At 38.3% G+C, this 22090-nt stretch overlaps 1 protein-coding gene across 11 annotated transcripts in view; it reads right to left on the reverse strand.

Moving 5' to 3' along the window:
- ASPH (aspartate beta-hydroxylase) overlaps nt 1-22090 on the reverse strand; it is a 225311-nt gene that overhangs the window by 182154 nt on the left and 21067 nt on the right. For all 11 annotated transcript variants that reach the window (XM_023222351.1, XM_023222353.1, XM_023222350.1 and 8 more), the window contains exon 2: nt 262-411. In XM_023222351.1, the coding sequence (XP_023078119.1) occupies nt 262-411 (150 nt within the window). The remainder of the gene's footprint in view (nt 1-261; nt 412-22090) is intronic.

The following is a 22090-nucleotide window of genomic DNA, read 5'->3' on the forward strand; positions in this document are numbered from 1 at the left end:
GTTTGATAAAACTTCTCCCTGTGTCACAGACATACAATATAAAGTCTTTTTTCAAAAACCTACAGGTCATGTTTAAAGAAGTTCAAAAGACAGTACTCCAAGGTAACCCTCTTCATATCCCCTTTCAGCTGCACTCTATTGAGAACCACTGAAAGGCTACAGAAATTACCATTAACAAAAAGATGATAACAAATATTCAAGACTCCTAAGAGATGTCACTTACTCCCTTACAAATTCACATAAGGATATCAAAATTCTTACCTAGAACTTCCTCATAGTCAACAAGATCAAACCAAACGACAGCTACAGATGTCCAGACGCCCAGCAATGCAATCACCATAAACCACGTGAAGAATGAAGTTCCCGAGAGTCCTCCTTTCTTCCCATTCTTGTGTCCTCCGTGCTTTGTCTCTGTTTAGAAATAAATGTAAGATGTCATAGGAAGAAAACACTTTACTGAACACCTCTTCTCACAATTATTTCTCCAATAATTTGGGATTATGCACAATGTAGACCATTTCAAAAATAGTTTTCAGTTAAATTCTCAAAACATGTCACATAAAATATTTTTGAAAACAGAAAAGATTGTTTAGATGCAACACTAACTTTGAAGTAGTGAAAGAAACTCCTGAATGTTTTTAAAGATTTAGAATAAAATGTATGTTCCATCCAAGTTACTCATCAAAGTGACCTGAAATTACCTCTTTCCAAAGGCAGAGCACATCAACAACTTAATGAAATCACATAGAAATGTAGCCAAATCCTTTTCTCTGTCCCATTTCATTTCTGCAGAATCTTAAAAACTCTGTTAACTACCACAGAAGAAAATATCTCTCCCTAAACCATTCCGTATTCTTAGCCAGAGAGAAAAGGACAGAAAAGTGAAACAGTACAATCCATTCCTACTCCTTTACAAGATCTGTTGAGGCCCAAGGAAACAGGAAAAGGTTCATTCACAACTGGTCTCACTGCAGGAAACAGTTTTGTAAACTGCTGTCCATCTGAAGTGTCATTTATCACATTTGATATGCTTAATATACTTTACATTCTTTTGTAAATATTCTTCTCACAGCCAAAAATAAACAAAAATCATTCGATATTAACAGAAAATAGTCCACACTGTCCTTAAAAAGATAAGACAATATTCAAATCTCCCATAAAAAGGAGTACAATACATATTATATCAATATTAATAAAAAGGACAAATAATATCTCAAAATGCCTTCTGAGAAGAGGAAAAGTTTATCAAACAGATGATGGAAGACCAGGGCGGTGTCTCCTATTTGTGCAGCAGGTGGAGTCGCTTTCATGTGCATTGCTGCTGGTGATCCTCACTGCGTCCTGCCACTATTTCTACAGAGGGCATTTCTGGATGTTTACGCAGGACAATGTTTCATCCTGTGCACCTGTTCCTCACATTGCAAGATTTCTGGCATCCTTGGTTTCCCCTGGACCCAAAGGCAAGGAGCTCCCAAGGCTTAGGACAAACAAAACACCCCCCAGACATTTCCACATGTTCCCTTCAGGGGCAGTTCCTGGGTGAGAACCAATAGCGATAAGGACAGGAATAATTATCTGTTTTATAAGTGAAACATGAAATGATTCTCCCAAAGTCACCAGTACAAGTTGGGTAGAACTAGGAACATATCTCTACAGCTCTGAGTTCCTTAATCTCTAATCAGTGGGCCAAATTACACGATTTCAGAAAACCCCACTAGCTCTAATCTAGAACTTGCTCTTCGACTTCTAAGTCCAGTTCTAATTACCGAATACTATTAGTAATTTCCAGTGGCTCAAGTCAAGAATATATTGCCAACATATTCTTCTGGTAGAAACAATGGAATTCTTCTTGTTAAAAGGATATACACATTTTTAAAAAATTCATCACTAGATCAGTTTTTCAAATGGGGCCATAAAAACTAAATCCATCTGAGCATATATATGTACACTCAAACATATACATATATTTATCTACATGCCTGCATCAAAGTATATAGAGTTCTGATGACTAAATAAGACTAATTTTTTTTTTTAGACTTAGTCTCCCTCTGTCACCCAGGCTGAAGTGCACTAGCATGATCTCGGCTCACTGCAACCTCTGCCTCCCAGGTTCAAGGGATTCTCTTGCCTCGGCCTCCTGAGTAACTGGGATTACAGGCATCTGCCACCATGCTAATTTTTGTATTTTTAGTAGAGACAGGGTTTTACCATATTGGCCAGGCTGGTCTTGAACTCCTGCCCTTAAGTGATCCGCCCACCTCGGCCTCTCAAAGTGCTGGGTCATTCTTAAAAAGTCAAGTATTTCCTTTTTGTGACATTCTTTAAATATCAATGGATCCATCAGAACCAGAGTTGTAAATAATATGGTAAATGCATAAAAGTATGCTTACCAAATGACAAATGGCCATCAACTTTGTTTCTAACGTGATCTATACGAAAGCTGGCTATATAAAAACATAATTTATTTATTAAATAAAAATACTTGCTGGGCATAGATCCTATTGTTGCAGATTAAATCAATCTCAAATAGATATCATTACCTGAAACACAGGCATGGGAGGGGAATGTTGGGTGAAAATGTCTGCAATGTTGGTAGAGGGAAATGGCTATTTTCAAAATTTTTATGTGTTGTTAGCATATAAAAAAATATAAATTAAACCACTACTAAAATTTAAAGAAAAAAAAAGATTTATGAAAGTAAGCTTCTGTGAGGTCAGGAAGTGCCACAGATTCAGTAACAGTTTTGTATGTCTAATTCACTACATTTTTATAAACAGAAATACTTATTTTCTAACACTGTATCCAAAAAAGAACCCTTATTTCTATATATACGGACATATGCATACAAACCCATTTGTGTACAACACTAAGTATGACAAAAATACTAGCTTCCAAAATATCCACATACTCCAAATATGGAACTATAGTAGCTAATGACTAAGAATTTTCTGCCTTTGCTATTTATTGCCTCTAAGAATTAAATCTAATTTTTTTTTTGTAAAAGGAATGCTAAATCTTCAGTAAAACTGGGTTCTTGTCTTATGTCCTCTTGAACATTCTGTAGCTGATACCAGTCCTTTGTATTTTTCCTCATTAACTGGAAAACAGCAAGACTAAACAAATATAATTCAACTTTTCATTCATCCAACATTTTTATTCAGTACCTGTATACCAGATAATTTTACCCAATTATTAACTTTTAAAAATGAGTATGTAGTCAAATGGATACCCAAGATGATACTATTTAAAATAAGCCTATACTGCAGTGAGCTATGATTGCGCCACTATACTTCAGCCTGGGCAACAAAGCAAGATCCTTTTTTTTTTTTTTTTTTTTTTGAGACGTAGTCTCGCTCTTTCGCCCAGGCTGGAGTGCAGTAGCCGGATCTCAGCTCACTGCAAGCTCCGCCTCCCGGGTTCACGCCATTCTCCTGCCTCAGCCTCCCAAGTAGCTGGGACTATAGGCGCCCGCCACCTCGCCCGGCTAGTTTTTTTGTATTTTTTAGTAGAGACGGGGTTTCACCAGGTTAGCCAGGATGGTCTAGATCTCCTGACCTCGTGATCCGCCCGTCTCAGCCTCCCAAAGTGCTGGGATTACAGGCTTGAGCCACCGCGCCCGGCCACAAGATCCTTTCTTAAAAAAAAATTTAAAAGTCTATAATGAAATAGCTAATAAAACAAAGTAATAGTTTGAATTCAAAGTTTAATTGATTCTCCGTTTCTCTCTCTCTTAAAGGGAAATGGAGGAGGAAAATTTCTGAGATTCTGAAAAGGAAATTATCATTTATCCAAGTTAACTCAGTAATACTCATTTAAGTTACTGACTGCAACACCAAATACAAGGAAAAAGTAGACAAAAGATTTTTTCTAAAAAAGGAAATGAATGCATGCACCAAAACAGCAAGGGGTTGAGATGAGAAGGAGACAAACACAGTAAAAAAAAAAAAAAAATACACCTTTACCTAGAATTTGCTTAATTTTTATTTTAGATGTGATTCTAACAACTTTTCTAGCTCAATGCACAAAATTCTAGAATAGATTTCAGACACAATCTAACGCAAATGAGTCAAAGCAACAGAGTGCTGACAGAGGAAAAGCCTATAGACTGCACAGGTCTCTCAGCAAGAGCAGACCCAGGAACTCAGAAAAGCTGAGTAGTGGGAAGTCATTTATGATTGAAACTTTCAGGCAGAATCCCTGACAGTTCTTCAAATAATCTTCAGTACAAGACAGTAACTGGTTTCACATTGATTCTGCCATTAAAACATAGAAGAAATGTATAATAAATCTTAGGAAGATTTTCACTCAAAATAGTTTTTAGTATAGAGATTTATCACTTTAAAAGCTAAATGTTTCTTAAATAGAATGTATTATCAGCAATATTTTATATATCCCTTTTTAATATCAAACAAATGAGTTGTTACTCTAGTATTATTAACCTTATTACTGTTGATATTTACTTGTTCCATAAAGGAACAAAATACTAAATTATGGAAGGGATTATTTTCTAAGACACCTTTTTTAGGGGCAGTTTTTATCAACAGCAAACAATATGCTCTTGATATGTCATTTGGTAAATATGCTGTGCCCAGTCCCAAAGGGCAGATCAGTTTCTGTCCAATGAAACTGATGAACGCATGGTAAGACAAACCCTTAAGAGGGTTTACAACTCCCTAAGCAAATCTGAAACCAGTACCTTGTTCCAAAAGTATTTGGGAAGAACATCTAGTAGATGTCCCTGTTTTCTAAGATCAGAATAAATCTAAGTCTTCATTTCATTTTCTGGCTTCACGTTCAACCTGTAGTTCTGGGATCAGTCAAAAAGGATTTTTACTGGGGTTTAAGAATACCGCAAAAACTATGTGAATCATTTTTTCACATGTTATTCCATCAAAAGTACATGACCTCCAAATCAGAAAATGTTCCTACATACCACCAAACATGGAAATTACTATGGCAAGCAATAGTCGAAAATGAAGACTCTCCAAAACAAAAGCCAAGGGAAGGGCAACATGTAGTTTTATTTATTTGGTCAAGGGAAGGGAGACAAGAAGACGAACCCCAGCACTTGAACGGTCATTAGCTACTTCACTGGCCTACTACTAACTGAATTAGAGATCATTTGTAAGTTTTAGCTGGCATTATGTTGGGAATTTCATATTTACACATAAACTCTATACATTTAAAGTTTCTTGAAAAACACAAAAACTGTCACGCAACTCATCAAACTGATTATTTTTCCATGCTATAAAATGTCACCCTTTGGGAATCAAAAACTGTTAAAAGTGGGTTAGATGTAACAGCTGATTTTTCCTAACTACATAGATTACCTAATCCACAAGAGGGGAGAAATGTCTTCCAAAAGAACTAAAAGGCAGATACATATCTCATATTCTTCACAGCTACATGAAGCATTTTATCAGACGAGTCAAGTGACCCATTCTAAGCAATTATTCAAACAGTATTCACATAGGACATGCTCTTATTCTCTATCCTAATCGAAGAATCCTTTCAGTTGCTGATTAGACAGCTGAGAGTTAGAAGCAGTTTTCACACACATATTTTTTTCTTTTATAAATCTTCAACATAATGAGTGCATTCAGTCTTTCAATTAATGGAAAGACTATCTTAATTTACAAAGTAAAGCAAAAGCAAATATATACTAAACATTAAAATCAATATATCATTAAAGAATACTTCAAAGTTGAGTCAATTTAAAAACAAAACAAAACCCTTGTGTTTTTTCTTTGCATTTATTGTCTGCTTCACATAGAAGTAGGTCACTTTCCATAAATGGTAAATCCTTGCTTGAACCAGGTAAGTCTGTTCATTAGTATGAGAATGAATTTATATCTCCTATAATTTTATATAAAATCTAAATATACACAATTCTTTAAATTCATTGTAATTAACTTATAAGACTAAAGAAGAGAGCTTGTACATTTTTTGAGGTTTGTAAAACGCAGCCTCCAGTAGTACAACATACTAAAGATCATCTAAATTAAGACACCAAAACATACTCTGATTAAAGACAGATTATTCCATGAAATATTCAGCTACTATGAAAAGTCAGTATCTCCGGTAGTTCAAAATAGAAAACGTAGACAGTGCAGTCAAAGCACTTAGCCAAAAATATTTTAACACAGCACCACTGAAAATAAAGTGAAAAGTTGTCAGTTAGATCTAAAGCCACTTTTAGCCTAAATAACAAAAATATACCTTTATCTTCAGCCATTTTGACTTCTTCAATCCATGAATAATAAATGTTAAAGTAAAACAAAAAACAAAAATTCTCAAAAGTACTACTAGCAGCTTTTAGGCACACTGCATGCACTTGCCTACCAGAGCTTGAGACTGGCCAACCCCTGCACTGTAAGTGCCTCTAGAAGTGAAATTGGACCTGACTACAAACTCTGCTCATCAGTTATTTTTAGAGGCTAAATGCTGCTAATCACCACTTAGGCTGAAGTGCACTCCCTAACAACACGACAGCCTTTCTCCCACTTACAGGATTCCTTTCCCAGTTGGTCCTAGCTAACTCCAACCCCTAAAAAATCAAGCATGCTGAAAAAAAAAATGAAATGGAACAAACTGTGCTGCCAGTTTTGTTTTCTTGGAAGCAGGCTTTAATGGCTTTAGCTTAAGCACCAATTCATTGAAAACTCAAACAAGTCTTGCTATAAAATATGGCCCCAAGCCCAGAAAGAGCTTGATTTGGCCCTTCAGAATCTAATAAAATGGCTACAAGGAAGGACCATAAGATTGTTTGAATGAAACAAAACCATAGATAGTAAGAAATTAATTAATGCTCTAGAATTCTTATTCACAGACACTATCGCAGGAGTAATTCCTCCAACAGCAAAAATAAAGCACCAACACAAAATGTTTCACTAGAAAAGGAGGGAGAGAGGACTGGTGGAGAGGAAAGAAACAGAAGTTCGGAAGGCTGGGAGGTGAAGAGAGGGAAAGAAAGAAATCTTCAGGAGTAAGAGTAATGACCAGGGAAAGATCATCTTGAAAGGGAACTAGGAAAAGATTACACAACCACATCCTGATTTTTTTCAACTTCTTCCCAACCTCGTCTCTAAATATTCTCTTCTGGGAAATAAAATCAGCCATTTATTCGCTGATCTAACATTAGCAGTTCACAGACTTCATTAGAGTTCTGATTAGTATACTAAATTAATTTAGCACAAATAGTATCTAGAGCAGGCAGCAACCTTTCTAAGTTGTTTATAAGACCAATTTTTTCACTCAAATTTAAAGCTTCACAAGCAAATTAAACATTTAAACGCTTTGAATACTACCAGTAATTGCCAGTAGCTCAAGGCAAGAATATATTGCCAATATATTCTTCTGGAAAAAAAAATGAAATTCTTGCTAAAAGGATATGCACATTTTTAAAAAATACACCACTAGATCAATTTTTCAAAAGGGGCCATAAAAACCAAATCCATCTGAGTGTGTGTATGTATACACTCAAACATATATATTCAAAGCTAAATGTTACTTAACTAGAATATTAAATTATTAGCAATATTTTATCTATCCTTTTATAATATCAAATAAATGAGGTGTTACTCAAGTATTATTAATCTTATTACTATTGATATTTACTAGTTCCAAAAAGGAACAAAACACTAAATTATAGAAGGGATTATTTCCTAAGATGCCTTTTTTAGGGGCAGTTTTCATCAAAAGCAAACAATATACTCTTGATATGTCACTTTATAAATATGGTGCGCCTAGTCCCAAGGGGAAGATCAGTCTCTGTCCAACGAGACTATTGAATGCATGGTAAGATAAACCCTTAAGAGGCTGGTACCACAGTCTGCAACCTACGGTACCAACATTTGATGGCCCAGGTTTAGGACAGAGTGAAGTAGGTAGGCATCATGGCCAACTAAACAAAATGGTCTCAAGTGCCCTCTGGCCAAGTGTCATTTCCCCCATCATTTTCTTCAAAGATCTGTCCCACTAAACTTAGTGCTTGCTAAATTGTTAAATGATAATGAATCACTTGATGACAGGGGTTAAGGTGACCCACGATTTCATCACCATACAAATTTATTAAGACAAATATTCTGGAAACTTTCTTTCATTATGTTGTTTTGGAGAAAGAATGACAGCAACACGATACCCTCATGGGTGAGACCACTAGAAACCAAACCCCTACACTGATACAGCAGGCAGCTTGGTATGCTTTCGTACTTAGACACCTGAATTTGCTTCAAGGCTTTTCCAGTAAATTTGATTTGGGGGAAGTCATCAAACTTCTAGGCCTGAATTTCCTTGCTTATAAAATAGGTCTTCGCACAAACTAGGCGTGCAAATATTTGTTGGAGTCATCAGTGAAACAATTTTTTATCGATTCAACCGTGACTAGTGCACAAATAACCCTACCCCCAATTTAGAGCTCTTTTCATAATCCCATCTGCCCCTGCAACTGCCGGAGCTGCTAGGGTTTCTTCTCCTCTCTTTACTGGCCTGTGCAAGGTCAGCTCCACTCCAAATTACAGAATGTCTACAGCTAAATGTCAAACTGTAGGAATCACAGCTATTAAAATGTGGTTATACCTTACCCCGAGGCTTCTTCAACACAGCTCCCATTATTCCTCCTTTACAAATCTTTATCAAGCACTTTCACAAGTCCTCTAGTTAATCTTCTTTTGTCTTTTGTAATAATTGAATAGTTATTTTGATAAAAATGTCTTTCCTCCTCAGTTCACAATGACAATGACATACCTGATATTTTAGATACGGAGATCAGGAGAAAACCCTCTGAAATATCATTTAATCTATACAACACTTTTTAAAGAACAATAAATTCTGAATTCTGAACAACTACCTCTTAAAATGACAATTCATTTTTATGATGGAGAATGTTTACAAAAAGTTTAAAAATAAACTTAATTTGCATATAGTAAATCATGTTTTTAAAACTTTAGCAAACACAACTAAAATGACACTAAGTTAACTATCCCTTGTAACAGCTACTGGTACCAACAGCAACTCCAAGTCTAAGCAAAGACCAAACTTCCAACATGTGTTCTGAGACCATTAGTATCAGCCTAATGCCACTCGGAACCAGGGCAGCCAGGACCTATGTCCACTGAATTGAGGGTTCAACCTCCCTCCAAAATCCTTCCAGGTGAAAAATCCATCCACCTTCTCCTGAGTCAGCACTGAGTAATTCCTTCCCCTCACCCCAGATCAGCTATCATTACAGCAATGGTTCTCAAACTCTGAGCACATCAGGGTCAAGCAGGGCTTGTTAAGACATGACGCCAACCTCACCCCCAGAGTTTCTGATTCTGTAGGTCTGCAGTGGGACCCTGGAATTGGCATTTCTAAGTCCCAGGTGATCTGATGCTGCTGGTCTAGGGACCACACATAAAGAATACTATACTAGTGGTCCCTAATTCTCAGGGTCTCAAGGAAGGGAAGTAGTTCTTGCTTTTATCAATTTCCAGATCATCATTTCCTTACCCACTAGAAGGAAAAAAAAGAAAAAGAAAAAAAGAAAGTGATGACATCAACAACAAAACCCTGCTCCCTGCTCCTCTATGGTCCATGACATCCAATTATCTGACCCTCCACTGTGCCCCATCGCTGTCATCCACCACCTCCAGTGACTTCCCCACTCCTACCCCATGCTCAGGGAAGTCTTCTACACCTCGAGTCTAGCCATAACCATGTGATTTCAATGTTTATCCCTGTGGCCAGCTAGACAGGTTCTTTTTTTTTCATTTCTTCATCCCCAGAGACCTTGTTCCCCTTCATTTTACATCCAACACTCATTCTTCCATTCTTACCACAGACCTCATCATAAATGCAACCTAATTCACATTCCTCTTCACATCCTGTTTCTTGTTGGATGGCACAACCATCCATCCTAACAGATTCTGTAACCCTGCTGAGAAAGCTCTGCTTTTTTGGCTCCATCATAATGATGGTATGGTGTCATGAGATAGTGAAAATATGGTTCTTTAAAACAAAAGCAAATTTTTTTTTCATCTACACATAGTACCCAAAGTTAACAGGAGATAATTAACATTTTCGACCTAACACTAAACAACCAGTATTACCAAATAACAAAATGCAACTCTGCAGACAAAAGTCAAACTTGCTTAGACAGACCCCCACGGCCGCCACCACCAGGGAAGGCTATCTCTACATGCGAGGGTTTAGGTTCTTTCACGACACGATGCACAGAATGGGAGCATTCACTCTTTGATCACAACTTCCTATATCTCCACTCTGTTTCCTCAGCATTTTCTTCTTGGATCCTGTAGTTCTCTTATTTCTGCTTCCTGCGTATCCCCTCTTCACCTCCTGCCTTCACATCCATCCGTGGCCATCTTAGACTCCACAGTTGACCATTTATTTACATCACTCCCGTGACTCAGGAGCCTTTCTCGCTCCTCTATCAGTTCACTGAGTGGACTGCCATGACTACCTCCCTGGGTGAACACAAGCATCCCCCGACACGGAGGCAAGGGCAGCTGGGCTCACGGAATCAAGATCAGGAACTGAACACAGCAGAGCCAGCCTCAGCTGGGCCTCAGTGCTGCCTAATACCCTCCCACATTCTCTACAAACTCACCTCGCCATTCTTTATGAGGACTATGTCAAAATTCTCTGCCCCCAAAGTATCCTACCTCCTCATACTCAAACTGTCATAGCCTCATACTTCACAGAGAAAACAGAACCCTCAGCAGGAAGCTATCCTGAGTGCCCACTGCCCAGCACACAAACCTGCCCTCACCTGCATCCATTCCGAGTTCCTCCTCAGCTACCTTGCACTCTGCACTGCCTCTTCATGCCCCTCCTCCCCCAGCCTTACTGCCTTTGCCAGGTCTCCCTCCACTCCGCAGTTAGCCCCCACGTCATCTTGCTCTTCCTATCACGGATGAAATTCTCCACAGAGCCGTTGTTTCTCTGTTTTCATTTTCTAACCTCCCACTCGCTCCTTACAACCTGTAGGCTTCCATCTGGCTTCTGCACACGGTTCCAGCATAGTGACTCTAATGTCACAGCAATGATTTCCATGTCATTAAACTCAACGGAAAACTTTCAGTCCTCATCTGACTTGACCCTCTCAACAGAACTCTCCCTCCTTCTTCCACACTCTCTTCTCTTGACTCTCATGATTCCAGAATCTTGTGGCACTCCTAACACCTCTTTAAACTTCCTAGTTTTCATCTCCTTTGCTAGCTCACTCTCATCTAATTGACTTTTAAGTGTGAAAATTCTGTAATACTTGTTCCTATGCCACCTCTCTAGTTCACTTCAGCTATCACCTACATGACTTACCTTTTTCTCTCATTTGAGCTCCACAACCATGGGTCTACTCAATATCCCATTTGAATGACTTACAAAACCCTCAAATTCAGCATATACGCAAGAAACCATGGTCCTTCCCCTCTTCTGTTCAGTGTCCTATATCTCAGAAGCACTTCTGTGAAGCCAGTTGCTTAGACAAAAACCCCAGGATTCATCCTTGACTCTTGCCCCAAACACTCAGCTTGCAAAAATAAGGGTGTGTCATCTGGCCGTTGCAAATGGGTTACAATGAGGCCAAGGTATGGATTCTCCTCAGCACCTGGGTCAGCCTTGTCCATTTTCCACAGCATAGTTCTTAAAAGCATTTGCGTCTGCCATGACATTAAAAAGGGAGAAACTCTGTCTTAAGTCCCAACATTCTTTCAACTGTGATCATCAAAATCTAAGTTATCATCATCTCCTAGGTGACTTCAATAACTTAGCATACACTTTTCTACTCCATACAGCAGCCAAAATATTTCTAAAATATGATTATAACACTAACTGATTAAAACTCCCTTACTGTCTTAATACTGCTTTCAAAATAAAATACAACATTTTCTATGTGGCCTACAAGGCTCCATGTGATGGGGCCCCAGACCGTGGCTCCAGCATTAGTGTTGTGTCACCCCCCTAGCTGCCTAGACTCCTGCCCAAAACACCTGACCATGGTCTTTCCTGTCTCGGGCTCTCAGCCCAGACCTTTCCCTCTTCCCATAATTATGTCAAAGCTGCACCAACACATACAACCTGCAAACTCCAGCTATTGCCAGCTCACTCTGCTTACAAACCACCTCCTCAAGGAAGCCTTCCTCACTTCCCTCACTCTCACAGCAGTGTGCACTTCTTTACTGCGTTATTACACAGCTAATTTAGACGATTATACAGCAACTGATTTCTTAATCTCTTTCCACCTCTAGAATGTAAGTTTCATGCAACAAGGAACTAAATCTGCCACGTTCATTACTGTATACTTCCCTTGGACCTATCTAGTAGGAACTCAATAAAATTATCACTTGCGAAATAAGTGGATACATTCCTTCCCAAATCCTTGATATGATATGAGTAATCAAACTTCTGCTAACACTTTGGAAATAAGGGAGCAACTTACTGCTTAGTTGTTTGGGCTGTCAAGTCACTTCAGGTTTCCCCACCTCCATGAATTTAATGATCCTAAAATTAATTCACTAGAGGAAAAAACCTACAAATAGCTAAGAGAGAGAAATTCAGAAAGCAGCCCAGTGGTTTCTAGACTCTGATTTCAGACTCAAATTGGTCCCTTCACCAAGTTTTCACAGTTCTGTCTCAGGTGAATTCCTCCCTATTGATCTTGGATGACTGCCACATGGGCTGTACATGAGTGGGACCAGGTAGGCCAGGCTCTGTAGCCTCCTCCACCTGTCCTGGCAAACCCCAGATGCTGTTCTCTTAACTGCCCCTATGTAGAAAGGCACCATGGCTGGAAGATGACAAGGGGCACATGAGTTTTAGAACTTAGGAAAACAAAATTGAGAAAACTGCTTGCATTTTCACCAGTATTAGTAAACAAACGTGAAATATCAGCAATATCCATTTATACCAGCCTCCAGGTATTTTTGGAACCTTTACTATCCTTTAGAATACCCAGCTGAGGAGTTACTGCCCTAGTCCACACCTCTGTGCTAATACCGATTTACTGCAGCAGAGAATGTGAATCAAAATGTGGGTCCACCCGAGCCTGTCATACCAATTTGTGATGGACCCAAACACTATTGATAAGAAGATAAAAACACAATATAAATAGTAGCTAACCTCACAGGCTAGGTCCTCAAGCCAGGCCTAATGAGTCGGTTCTCTAATTTCTCCTTACAGAGCACTCAATAGAGAAGATGGTCTTAGAGAAAAAAAAAAAAAAACCAAACACTCCCCTGGGTTAGTCAATTGTCCATATGGGTGGGTGATAATTATTAGCTTGGTGTTCAAAATGCACACGTATGTTTATTGCGGCACTATTCACAATAGCAAAGTCTTGGAATCAACCCAAATGTCCATCTGTGACAGACTGGATTAAGAAAATGTGGCACATATACACCATGGAATATTATGTAGCCATAAAAAAGGATGAGTTTGCATCCTTTGTAGGGACATGGATGCAGCTGGAAACCATCATTCTTAGCAAACTATCACAAGAACAGAAAACCAAACACCGCACGTTCTCACTCATAGGTGGGAACTGAACAATGAGCTCACTTGGACTCGGGAAGGGGAACATCACACAATGGGGCCTATCATGGGGGGGAGGGGAGAGGGATTGCATTGGGAGTTATACCTGATATAAATGACGAATTGATGGGTGCTGATGAGTTGATGGGTGCAGCACACCAACATGGCACAAGTATACATATGTAACAAACCTGCACATTATGCACATGTACCCTAGAACTTAAAGTATAATAAAAAAAAAAAAAAAAAAAAAAGAGACAGTCTCTCACTGGCCTGAGAGAAGCAAAAGGTGTAAAGGAAGATGAACTATGTCCACTGAGAAACTCTGAGGTGGTGAAAGAAAAGTTATCACAATGAATAAAAAAGGTTATTTTTTCAAAACTGAGTAACAAAAAAGCTTAGTCCTGCTTTAACTCTTAATTTCAAGGCAATGAGACAAGGACACTCTACCAATATGGACAACTACCACTGGTTTACAGCTGTGCCCATGAAGACTCTTTGACTTTAACCTATTTTGACAGCAAAAGATCCATGGCCCTCCTCCCCACCAGTTCCCACTTTCTAGAGCAAAGAATCCAGCATTTAAAATAAAGTGCCCTACAGACGCAAATGGGGAGCGAAGAAAGGGATTACAAAAATTCATTAGCACAGCATACACAGAAGAATCCTGTAAATTATATAACACGTCTTACAGTTGAGTTAGTAGAAAATCATAGGTCAAAAAAATAGTTGATACAATTATGAATTATAATACATCTTGGGGACACTATAAGGATATTGGAAAAAAACTATATTTTTCCTTCTGTACTCTCACCCAACAATCAACACAGAATATTCCTGCAGTCCCTGGTCACTAAAACATGTGGGGATTTCTCCTCACCAGCAAGTAAGCAATCAATTCTCCAGCAGATCAGTTCTGCAGTAGACACTGGCTGGCTGTCCTCTAATTCAATTCAATTCTGACACTATCTACCTGGAGATAGTGTCAGATCCCACAGGTTGAGGGCTCAGTCTCACAAGACTGTCTCTACTTCTGAGGCCAGTCACCCGTAGTAGGTTGTCACCTATACTTCAGACCAACTGGCTATAAATCGGGGTTCCCACCACCCGCTCCTCCAATTTGATTAATGTGCTAAAGGGATTCACAGAACTCACAGAAACACATTAACCAGTTGATTATAAAGGATATTACAAAGGATGCAGATGAACAGCCAGATGGAAGAGATGCATAGGGCAAGGTATGTGGGAAGAAGTGTCCAGTTTCCATGTGTTAAAAGAAAAACTTTAGCCAAATAAAATTATTTTATTTGATTTTAATTTAGACAGAGTCTCACTCTGTCTCCTAGGCTAGAGTACAGTAGTGCAATCACAGTTCACTGTAGCCTTGAAATCCTAGCCTTGAATGCAATCCTCCGACCTCAACCTCCTGAGTAGCTGGGACCACAGGCATGCACCACCACGAGCAGCTAATTTAAAAAAAAAAAAAGAAAAAAAAAAAGTGTCTTGTAAAGACAGAGTCTTGCTTTGTTGCCCAGGCTGGTCTTGAACTCCAGGCTTCAAGCAGTCCTCCCACCTCCACTTCCCAAAGTGCTAGGATTACAGGTGTGAGCCATCACCCCTGGCTGACAGATTAAATTTACAGAGTTTAACTAGCCAAGAACAATTGTTGAGTTGGGCAGGCCCCAGAAGCAGTTCAGAGACACCAGGGCTGCCACACGGTCAGGTAATACTTATGGACAGAAAATGGAAGGCACAGAAACAGCTGGATTCACTACATCTTAGTGTTTGCCTTATTTGAATATAGTTTGAACAGCTGTCCACCTGTGATTGATAAAATTCTGTGACAGATACAAGAGTAGGTTATAGTCTGTTATTCATTTAGTTAAGTTACAATTTACTATATATGGAAAAGCCTTTAGGCTGAACTTGAAATAGGCAAGGAGGCAGCTTTAGGCTAAACTTAACACATGTTATGCCCTCTTTGGGCACACTGCCTCCTCTATTAATCTTTGTCAGCTATCTGGAAGCTCCAGGAACCATCTTTTTAGTTTTTTATGGATACTTCATTACATAGGATCAATAGTCACTAGTGATCAAGTTAAGTTTTAGTACCTCTCTCTTCCCCAAAGGTTGGGGGTGGGGCTGAACGTTCCAATCTTCTAATGATGCCTTTGTCTTTCCTGTGACCAGCACCCATCCTGAAGTTATCTAGGGGCTGTCAGCTGCCAGTCAATTATTAGCGAAAGACACTCTCAAGACTCTGGGAGACCACAAAGGTTTTAGGAGCTGTATGTCAGGAAACAGGAAGTCCAAATATATATTTCACAATATCACAGATGGCCAATAAGCTCTTACTAAATAAATTAATAACGAAAGTGAATAACAGTAATAAAAGCCAACAGTGGCTGTAACTAAAAATTGTATAAACAATTAACTTTACCCAAAGAGAAGTCTAGTCTTTGCCATTGGTTACTTCAATAGGGTCTCTAGATCCCAGGAATGTTCTGCCTGATAGCAGCGTCTTTGCCAGGTGCTCTGGCCACTGGACAGCGAACCAAGTGGGCGTTGGGACATGCCATTATCAGTTGTGATCTCCAGAGGACCCTGGGGACCCCAAAATTATAGCTGGTGCCTGAAGTGAGGGCAGTCTTGTGAGAACTATTCCTTCAGACTGTACAGTTTGCCTAACTCCTTGCAGAAACCATGATCAACTGAACAAACAGGTGATGCACTTACAGCGTCCTTCACTCTAACAGCATGAAGCCTGACTTTTCCTACATACAGATCAGTAAAAATTTCACAACTTTGCCAAAAGCTAAATAACCACACTTCTGTAGAATAGTGAATCTCATATTTCAATCTACTTGGTAAGGTACAAATATTTACTTATAAGTTCCAAAAATCCCTCGCCATAAGAAAAATGAGAGAGGGGTACTGCAGGTACTGCAAGGTAAGTTCCTTGTTTCATGGGTTTCAGTAAAATGAAAAATAATGAATAAATGAAGTATATTATCTCATGTCTCTTCTAATTCTAAAAATTCCTAATTCTAATTCACAAAATCTCGGCTCTTTAAACTAAATCACCAGACAGTTGCAATGAGAAAAAAAATCAAAAAATTTCTCTTAACTGTGAGTTTCACTCTATCAACCTTAGAAAATCCTAAGAAAAATTTTTAAAAAGCAGTATTACAAAGGAAGGCACATAGTTTACTTGCGAGACTTTGTGAAAAAAAATCCCTTTTATAATAAAAAGTTTAAAAATTTCTAAGAGAGATATCAAGAGTTCTCTGCAGGAGAATGCCTGTCAGAGACCAAGGGTACCTGCAGGGAGATTAACTTCTCATTCCCCAGTGGATGTCCACTCAAGCAATGGACTCCGTGGCCCACCCTATGCCTAGTTGAACAGCAGAGAGAACTGGAAAATTACGGCTACAGAGAAAGGTGACAGCTACAAGGGAGCCCAAGCTCCAGGCAAATTGTCAGCTTCCCACAAATCCAAGAGGGAAGCAGGGAAGTACCAGGGTTTGTACCATTTTGCCAGCACCTCACTCAAAAGGGCTGACTGCCACACAAGGGGCTCCCAAGAGCAAGAAGTGAGATGAGGTATTCTGCCCGGAGTGGAGGCCCAGGAGATTGAGGGTGGATCAAGTCATGTGGCACAGGGAGGGTCCACACTGGGCCTTTCAATGGGCAGTGTTTGAGCACCTGTCACTTGCGAATAACCATGCCAGTCAATCTCATCAACTTAGAGAGGAGACTGAGAGGGGACTCACCCCCTCTTCCTCCCCAGCACAGCCCCAAACGCAAACCACAGGAGAGCACACTCACTCCTTCCCCTCCTGCCCTGCTGCAAAGTGGAGACAAGAACATCTGCACCAAAAATGAGATCAGCTCTAATCCAGACAGACTTTTAAAAAGAGTGACTGAGATGTTAAGGTCTGTCCCAGAGATGGTCAGGAGCCTCTGCTACCAAGAGCAAATAGATTAATCTATCCTAACTGTGCACAATGACTGGAGAAAAATGAAGCTACTTCCTGTTATTATCCAGTCAGATAAAGATGCCTCAATAAAATGGCTAAAAAATGTGCTTCCATATGTCGGGCTCAATCACAGGAAATTGTCAGTTTCTGACCCACAAAAATGGCTATTTCACAGGAAACAAACAAACAACATAAGAATTTCCCCAATGTTTTACTATGAAAATTTCCAAAACACAACAAAGCTGAAAGGATTGCTATTACTTAGATTCTGCTACAATATTAGCATGGTATTATATGTTTGTAGCATACCTATTCATCCCTTTACATCTATCATCACCTTATTTCTATAATGCATTGCAAAGTAAACTTTAGACATCAGCACTCATCTCCTAAATACTTCTGCATGAGTATCATAAACTATAGTTACACATTTCTTTATAGTTATTTAATGTGGAATTTGCACAAAATGAAATCCACAAATTTTAAGTAAACATTCCCTGAGATATAACAAGTGTATACAACATATAACCTGGATCCCTATCAAGATCTATAACATTAATATTTCTGCTTAAATTCCCTCATGGCCATTTCCATTGCACCCCATCCCCAGCCTCAGAGGTGGCTCCAAAGTTCTGCTTTTGTTCTTACTGTAGTTTGCCTGTTCATGACATTTCATAAACATGGCAGCACAAGCTTGTGTGTGCAAGGCTCCTCTCCCTCAGCTTTATGTTCCTGAGAGTTTTGTATGCTATCTGTAGTGGTGGCTCATTTCTTTTTATGGCTGGGTAGTATTACATTGGATGGACATATGAGTATATATAAATGACTATGTACGTGATATACAGAGCATAGCAGAGTGTATCCAATCTCCTACTGGTAGAAACCTAGGCATTTCCCATTTTGACCTATTATGAATAAAGCTGCTAGACATATTCTTTTACAAAACAACTATGAACACATCCTGTATTTCTCTTAGATAAATATGTAAAAGTGGAATTGCTGGGCCACAGGACGTATATACATTTAGTATTAAATGAAACTCCCAAAATTGTTCAATATTTTATGTATTCACCAAGAAACTGAGTTCTATTGCTCCACAGGCTTACCAACATTTGGTGTTGTCTGTCATTTTAATTTAACCATTCTGGTGAGGGTGCAGAGGTATCTCCATGTGGTTTTAACTTGTATTCCCTTGAGAACCAATGATGTTGAGCATTTCTCATATGCTTCTTGGCCATTTATTTCTTTTGTGAACTATTTGTTCAAATCTTTTGCACATTTGCTTATTTTTAAAAGCTGAATTATAGGAGTTATTTGTATTTCCTGGACACCTGTCCCTTAACAGATGTATGCATTACAAAATTTTCTCCCAGTCTGTGGCTTTCCTGCTTATTTTCTTAATAGCATCTACTGATGGGTAAAAGTTTTTAATTTTGATGATGCCTCAGGGGTGTGTGTGTGTGTGTGTGTGTGTGTGTGTGTGTGTATACATATGTATAGCTTCACACTCTGAAACATGACATCTATTTTAGGACTTATCCTATACGATCACTGAATCTGCGACATTCAATCATTGACAGAAGTCCTGTTATTGGCTTAAACCTTGTGTCAGAGTAAAGGAAGTTTCAAAAACAGGGCCATATGCCAACTAACTGTCTATTGGTGGTGAATATCAGAGAGTAAAAGCAAGGGAATTTTGATAATTTCAAGAAATACTTTCATTAGCTATGATGAGGCACAAAAAAGTTCTAAGTCACTAAAATTCAACTATTTTATGAATCCTTTAATTTCTGTCAACAAAATTTTTTTTATACTTAATTTGATACTTAAAAAATGTGTACTTAGTTTTATACTTAATTTTGTGGGTGTTTAGTGTTCTATTTTTATAATTCCCTGATGTTTTAATTTGCAACGTACACATAAAAAAAAGATTAGTATAATGAAGCCCTTGTGTACCTTACACCTGAGCTGACCAATTATTAACATTTGGCTACATTTGCTTTCTTTACATGTATGCAAGACTCTGTGTGTGTGTGTGTGTGTGTGTGTGTGTGTGTGTGTGTGTGTGTGTATTTTTTGTTCCTCTCTCCTTCAGAAATAAAAATTCTTTCCTCATCTAACATTCTTATATACTAGAATCTATGTGGAAAATTCTGTGGGCTAGGAATTAGCCCACAATTTTAGGTAAGTTCCTTGTTTCATGGGCCAAATGAAAAATAATGAATAAAAGAAGTATATTATCTCATATCTCTTCTAATTCTAAAAATTCATTCTAATTCACAAAATCTCAACCCTTTAAATTAAATCACCAGACAGTTGCAATGAGAAAAAAAAAATCAAAAAGTTTCTCTTAACTGTGAGTTTCAATCAACCTTAGAAAATCCTAAGAAAAATTTTTAAAAAGCAGTATAATAGAGGAAAGCACATAGTTTACTTGTGAGACTTTGTGGAAAAAAAAATCCATTTTATAACAAAAACTTAAAAACTTTCTAAGAGATATGAGTTCAAGAATGGATGAGGGATCAGTTTAAAGAACATTATTAGAAAAAATCAGAAAAATTTGTATATGGACTTTATATTAGGTAATAGTGTTATACAGGACCATATCTGTGTTCTTAGAGAAAACAAGCTGAAGAACTTACAATAAAGCCTCTTGATTTAACTTAGAAATAGTTCACCAGCAAAAAAATAAAATAAATAAAACATAAGGTGTATAAATGTGTCCAGAGACACAAAGAATGCAAACACATCAAAATGTTAACAGGTGGTAAATCTAAATGATTAACAGATCTTCTCACTGTACTTCATAACTGCCTTGAAGAGTTTATTTTTTCAAATTAAAAAGTTGGGGGAAAAAAAAATTTCCAGGCCTAAAAAAAATCAGAATCTCCACAGTTAAGGACTAAGAATCTGAAATGTTAAAAGCTTCTCAGGTTCACTCATGAATGGATTCTGGATAAGTAAAAAAGAAAACAACAACAACAACAACAAAACAACAAGCTTCAGGTTTTAGGGACAGCTCTGGAGATAACTAGAGAAACATGAATTCAGATTGCACTTCGATGATAATATGGCATTGGTGCTAAATTTCCTGGGTTTGAGAATACTCTTGTGGTTCTGTGGGAATGTATTTGCTCTCAGGAGAAACATGGCTAAGGAGTGAAGTGAGTTATGCTGTCAGGATGACTGCAGCTTACTTTCTGTCTTTTTTTTTTTTTTTTTAATATGTACAGTTTTCATCTCTTACACTTTTTTTATTTTTTATTATACTTTAAGTTCTAGGGTACACGTGCATAACGTGCAGGTTTGTTACATATGTACACGTATGCCATGTTGGTGTGCTGCACCCATTAACTCATCATTTACATTAGGTATATCTCCTAATGCTATCCCTCCCCCATCCCCCCTCCCCACAATACGACCTGGTGTGTGATGTTCCCCTTCCTGTGTCCAAGTGATCTCACTGTTCAAGTCTCACCTATGAGTAAGAATATGCGGTATTTGGTTTTCTGTTCTTGCGATAGTTTGTTGAGAATGATGGTTTCCAGCTGCATCCATGTCCCTACAAAGGACATGAACTCATCTTTTTTTATGGCTGCATGGTATTCCATGGTGTATATGTGCCATATTTTCTTAATCCAGTCTGTCACTGATGGACATTTGGGTTGATTCCAAGTCTTTGCTATTGTGAATAGTGCCGCAATAAACATACTGCATAAACATGTGTCTTTATAGCAGCATGACTTATAATCCTTTGGGTATATATCCAGTAATGGGATGGCTGGGTCAAATGGTATTTCTAGTTCTAGATCTTTGAGGAATCACCACACTGTTTTCCACAATGGTTGAACTAGTTTACAGTCCCACTAATAGTGTAAAAGTGTTCCTATTTCTGCACATCCTCTCCAGCACCTGTTGTTTCCTGATTTTTTAATGATTGCCATTCTAACTGGTGTGAGATGGTATCTCATTGTGGTTTTGATTTTCTTTTCTCTGATGGCCAGTAATGATGAGCATTTTTTCATGTGTCTGTTGGCTGTATGAATGTCTTCTTTTGAGAAGTGTCTGTTCATATCCTTTGCCACTTTTTGATGGGGTTGTTTTTTTTTCTTGTAAATTTGATTGAGTTCTTTACAGGTTCTGGATATTAGCCCTTTGTCAGATGAGCAGATTGCAAAAATTTTCTCCCATTCTAAGTTGCCTGTTCACTCTGATGGTAGTTTCTTTTGCTGTGCAGAAGCTCTTTAGTTTAATTAGATCCCATTTGTCAATTCTGGCTTTTGCTGTCATTGCTTTTGGTATTTTAGACATGAAGTCCTTGCCCATGCCTATGTCCTGAATGGTATTACCTCGGTTTTATTCTAGGGTTTTTATGGTTTTAGGTCTAACATTTAAGTCTCTAATCCATCTTGAATTAATTTTCGTATAAGGAGTAAGGAAAGGATCCAGTTTCAGCTTTCTACTTATGGCTAGCCAATTTTCCCAGCACCGTTTATTAAATAGGGAATCCTTTCCTCATTTCTTGTTTTTGTCAGGTTTGTCAAAGATCAGAAGGCTGTAGATGTGTGGTATTATTTCTGAGG

This window comes from Piliocolobus tephrosceles, chromosome 7 (assembly GCF_002776525.5).
Source record: "Piliocolobus tephrosceles isolate RC106 chromosome 7, ASM277652v3, whole genome shotgun sequence".
Taxonomy (NCBI): domain Eukaryota; kingdom Metazoa; phylum Chordata; class Mammalia; order Primates; family Cercopithecidae; genus Piliocolobus; species Piliocolobus tephrosceles.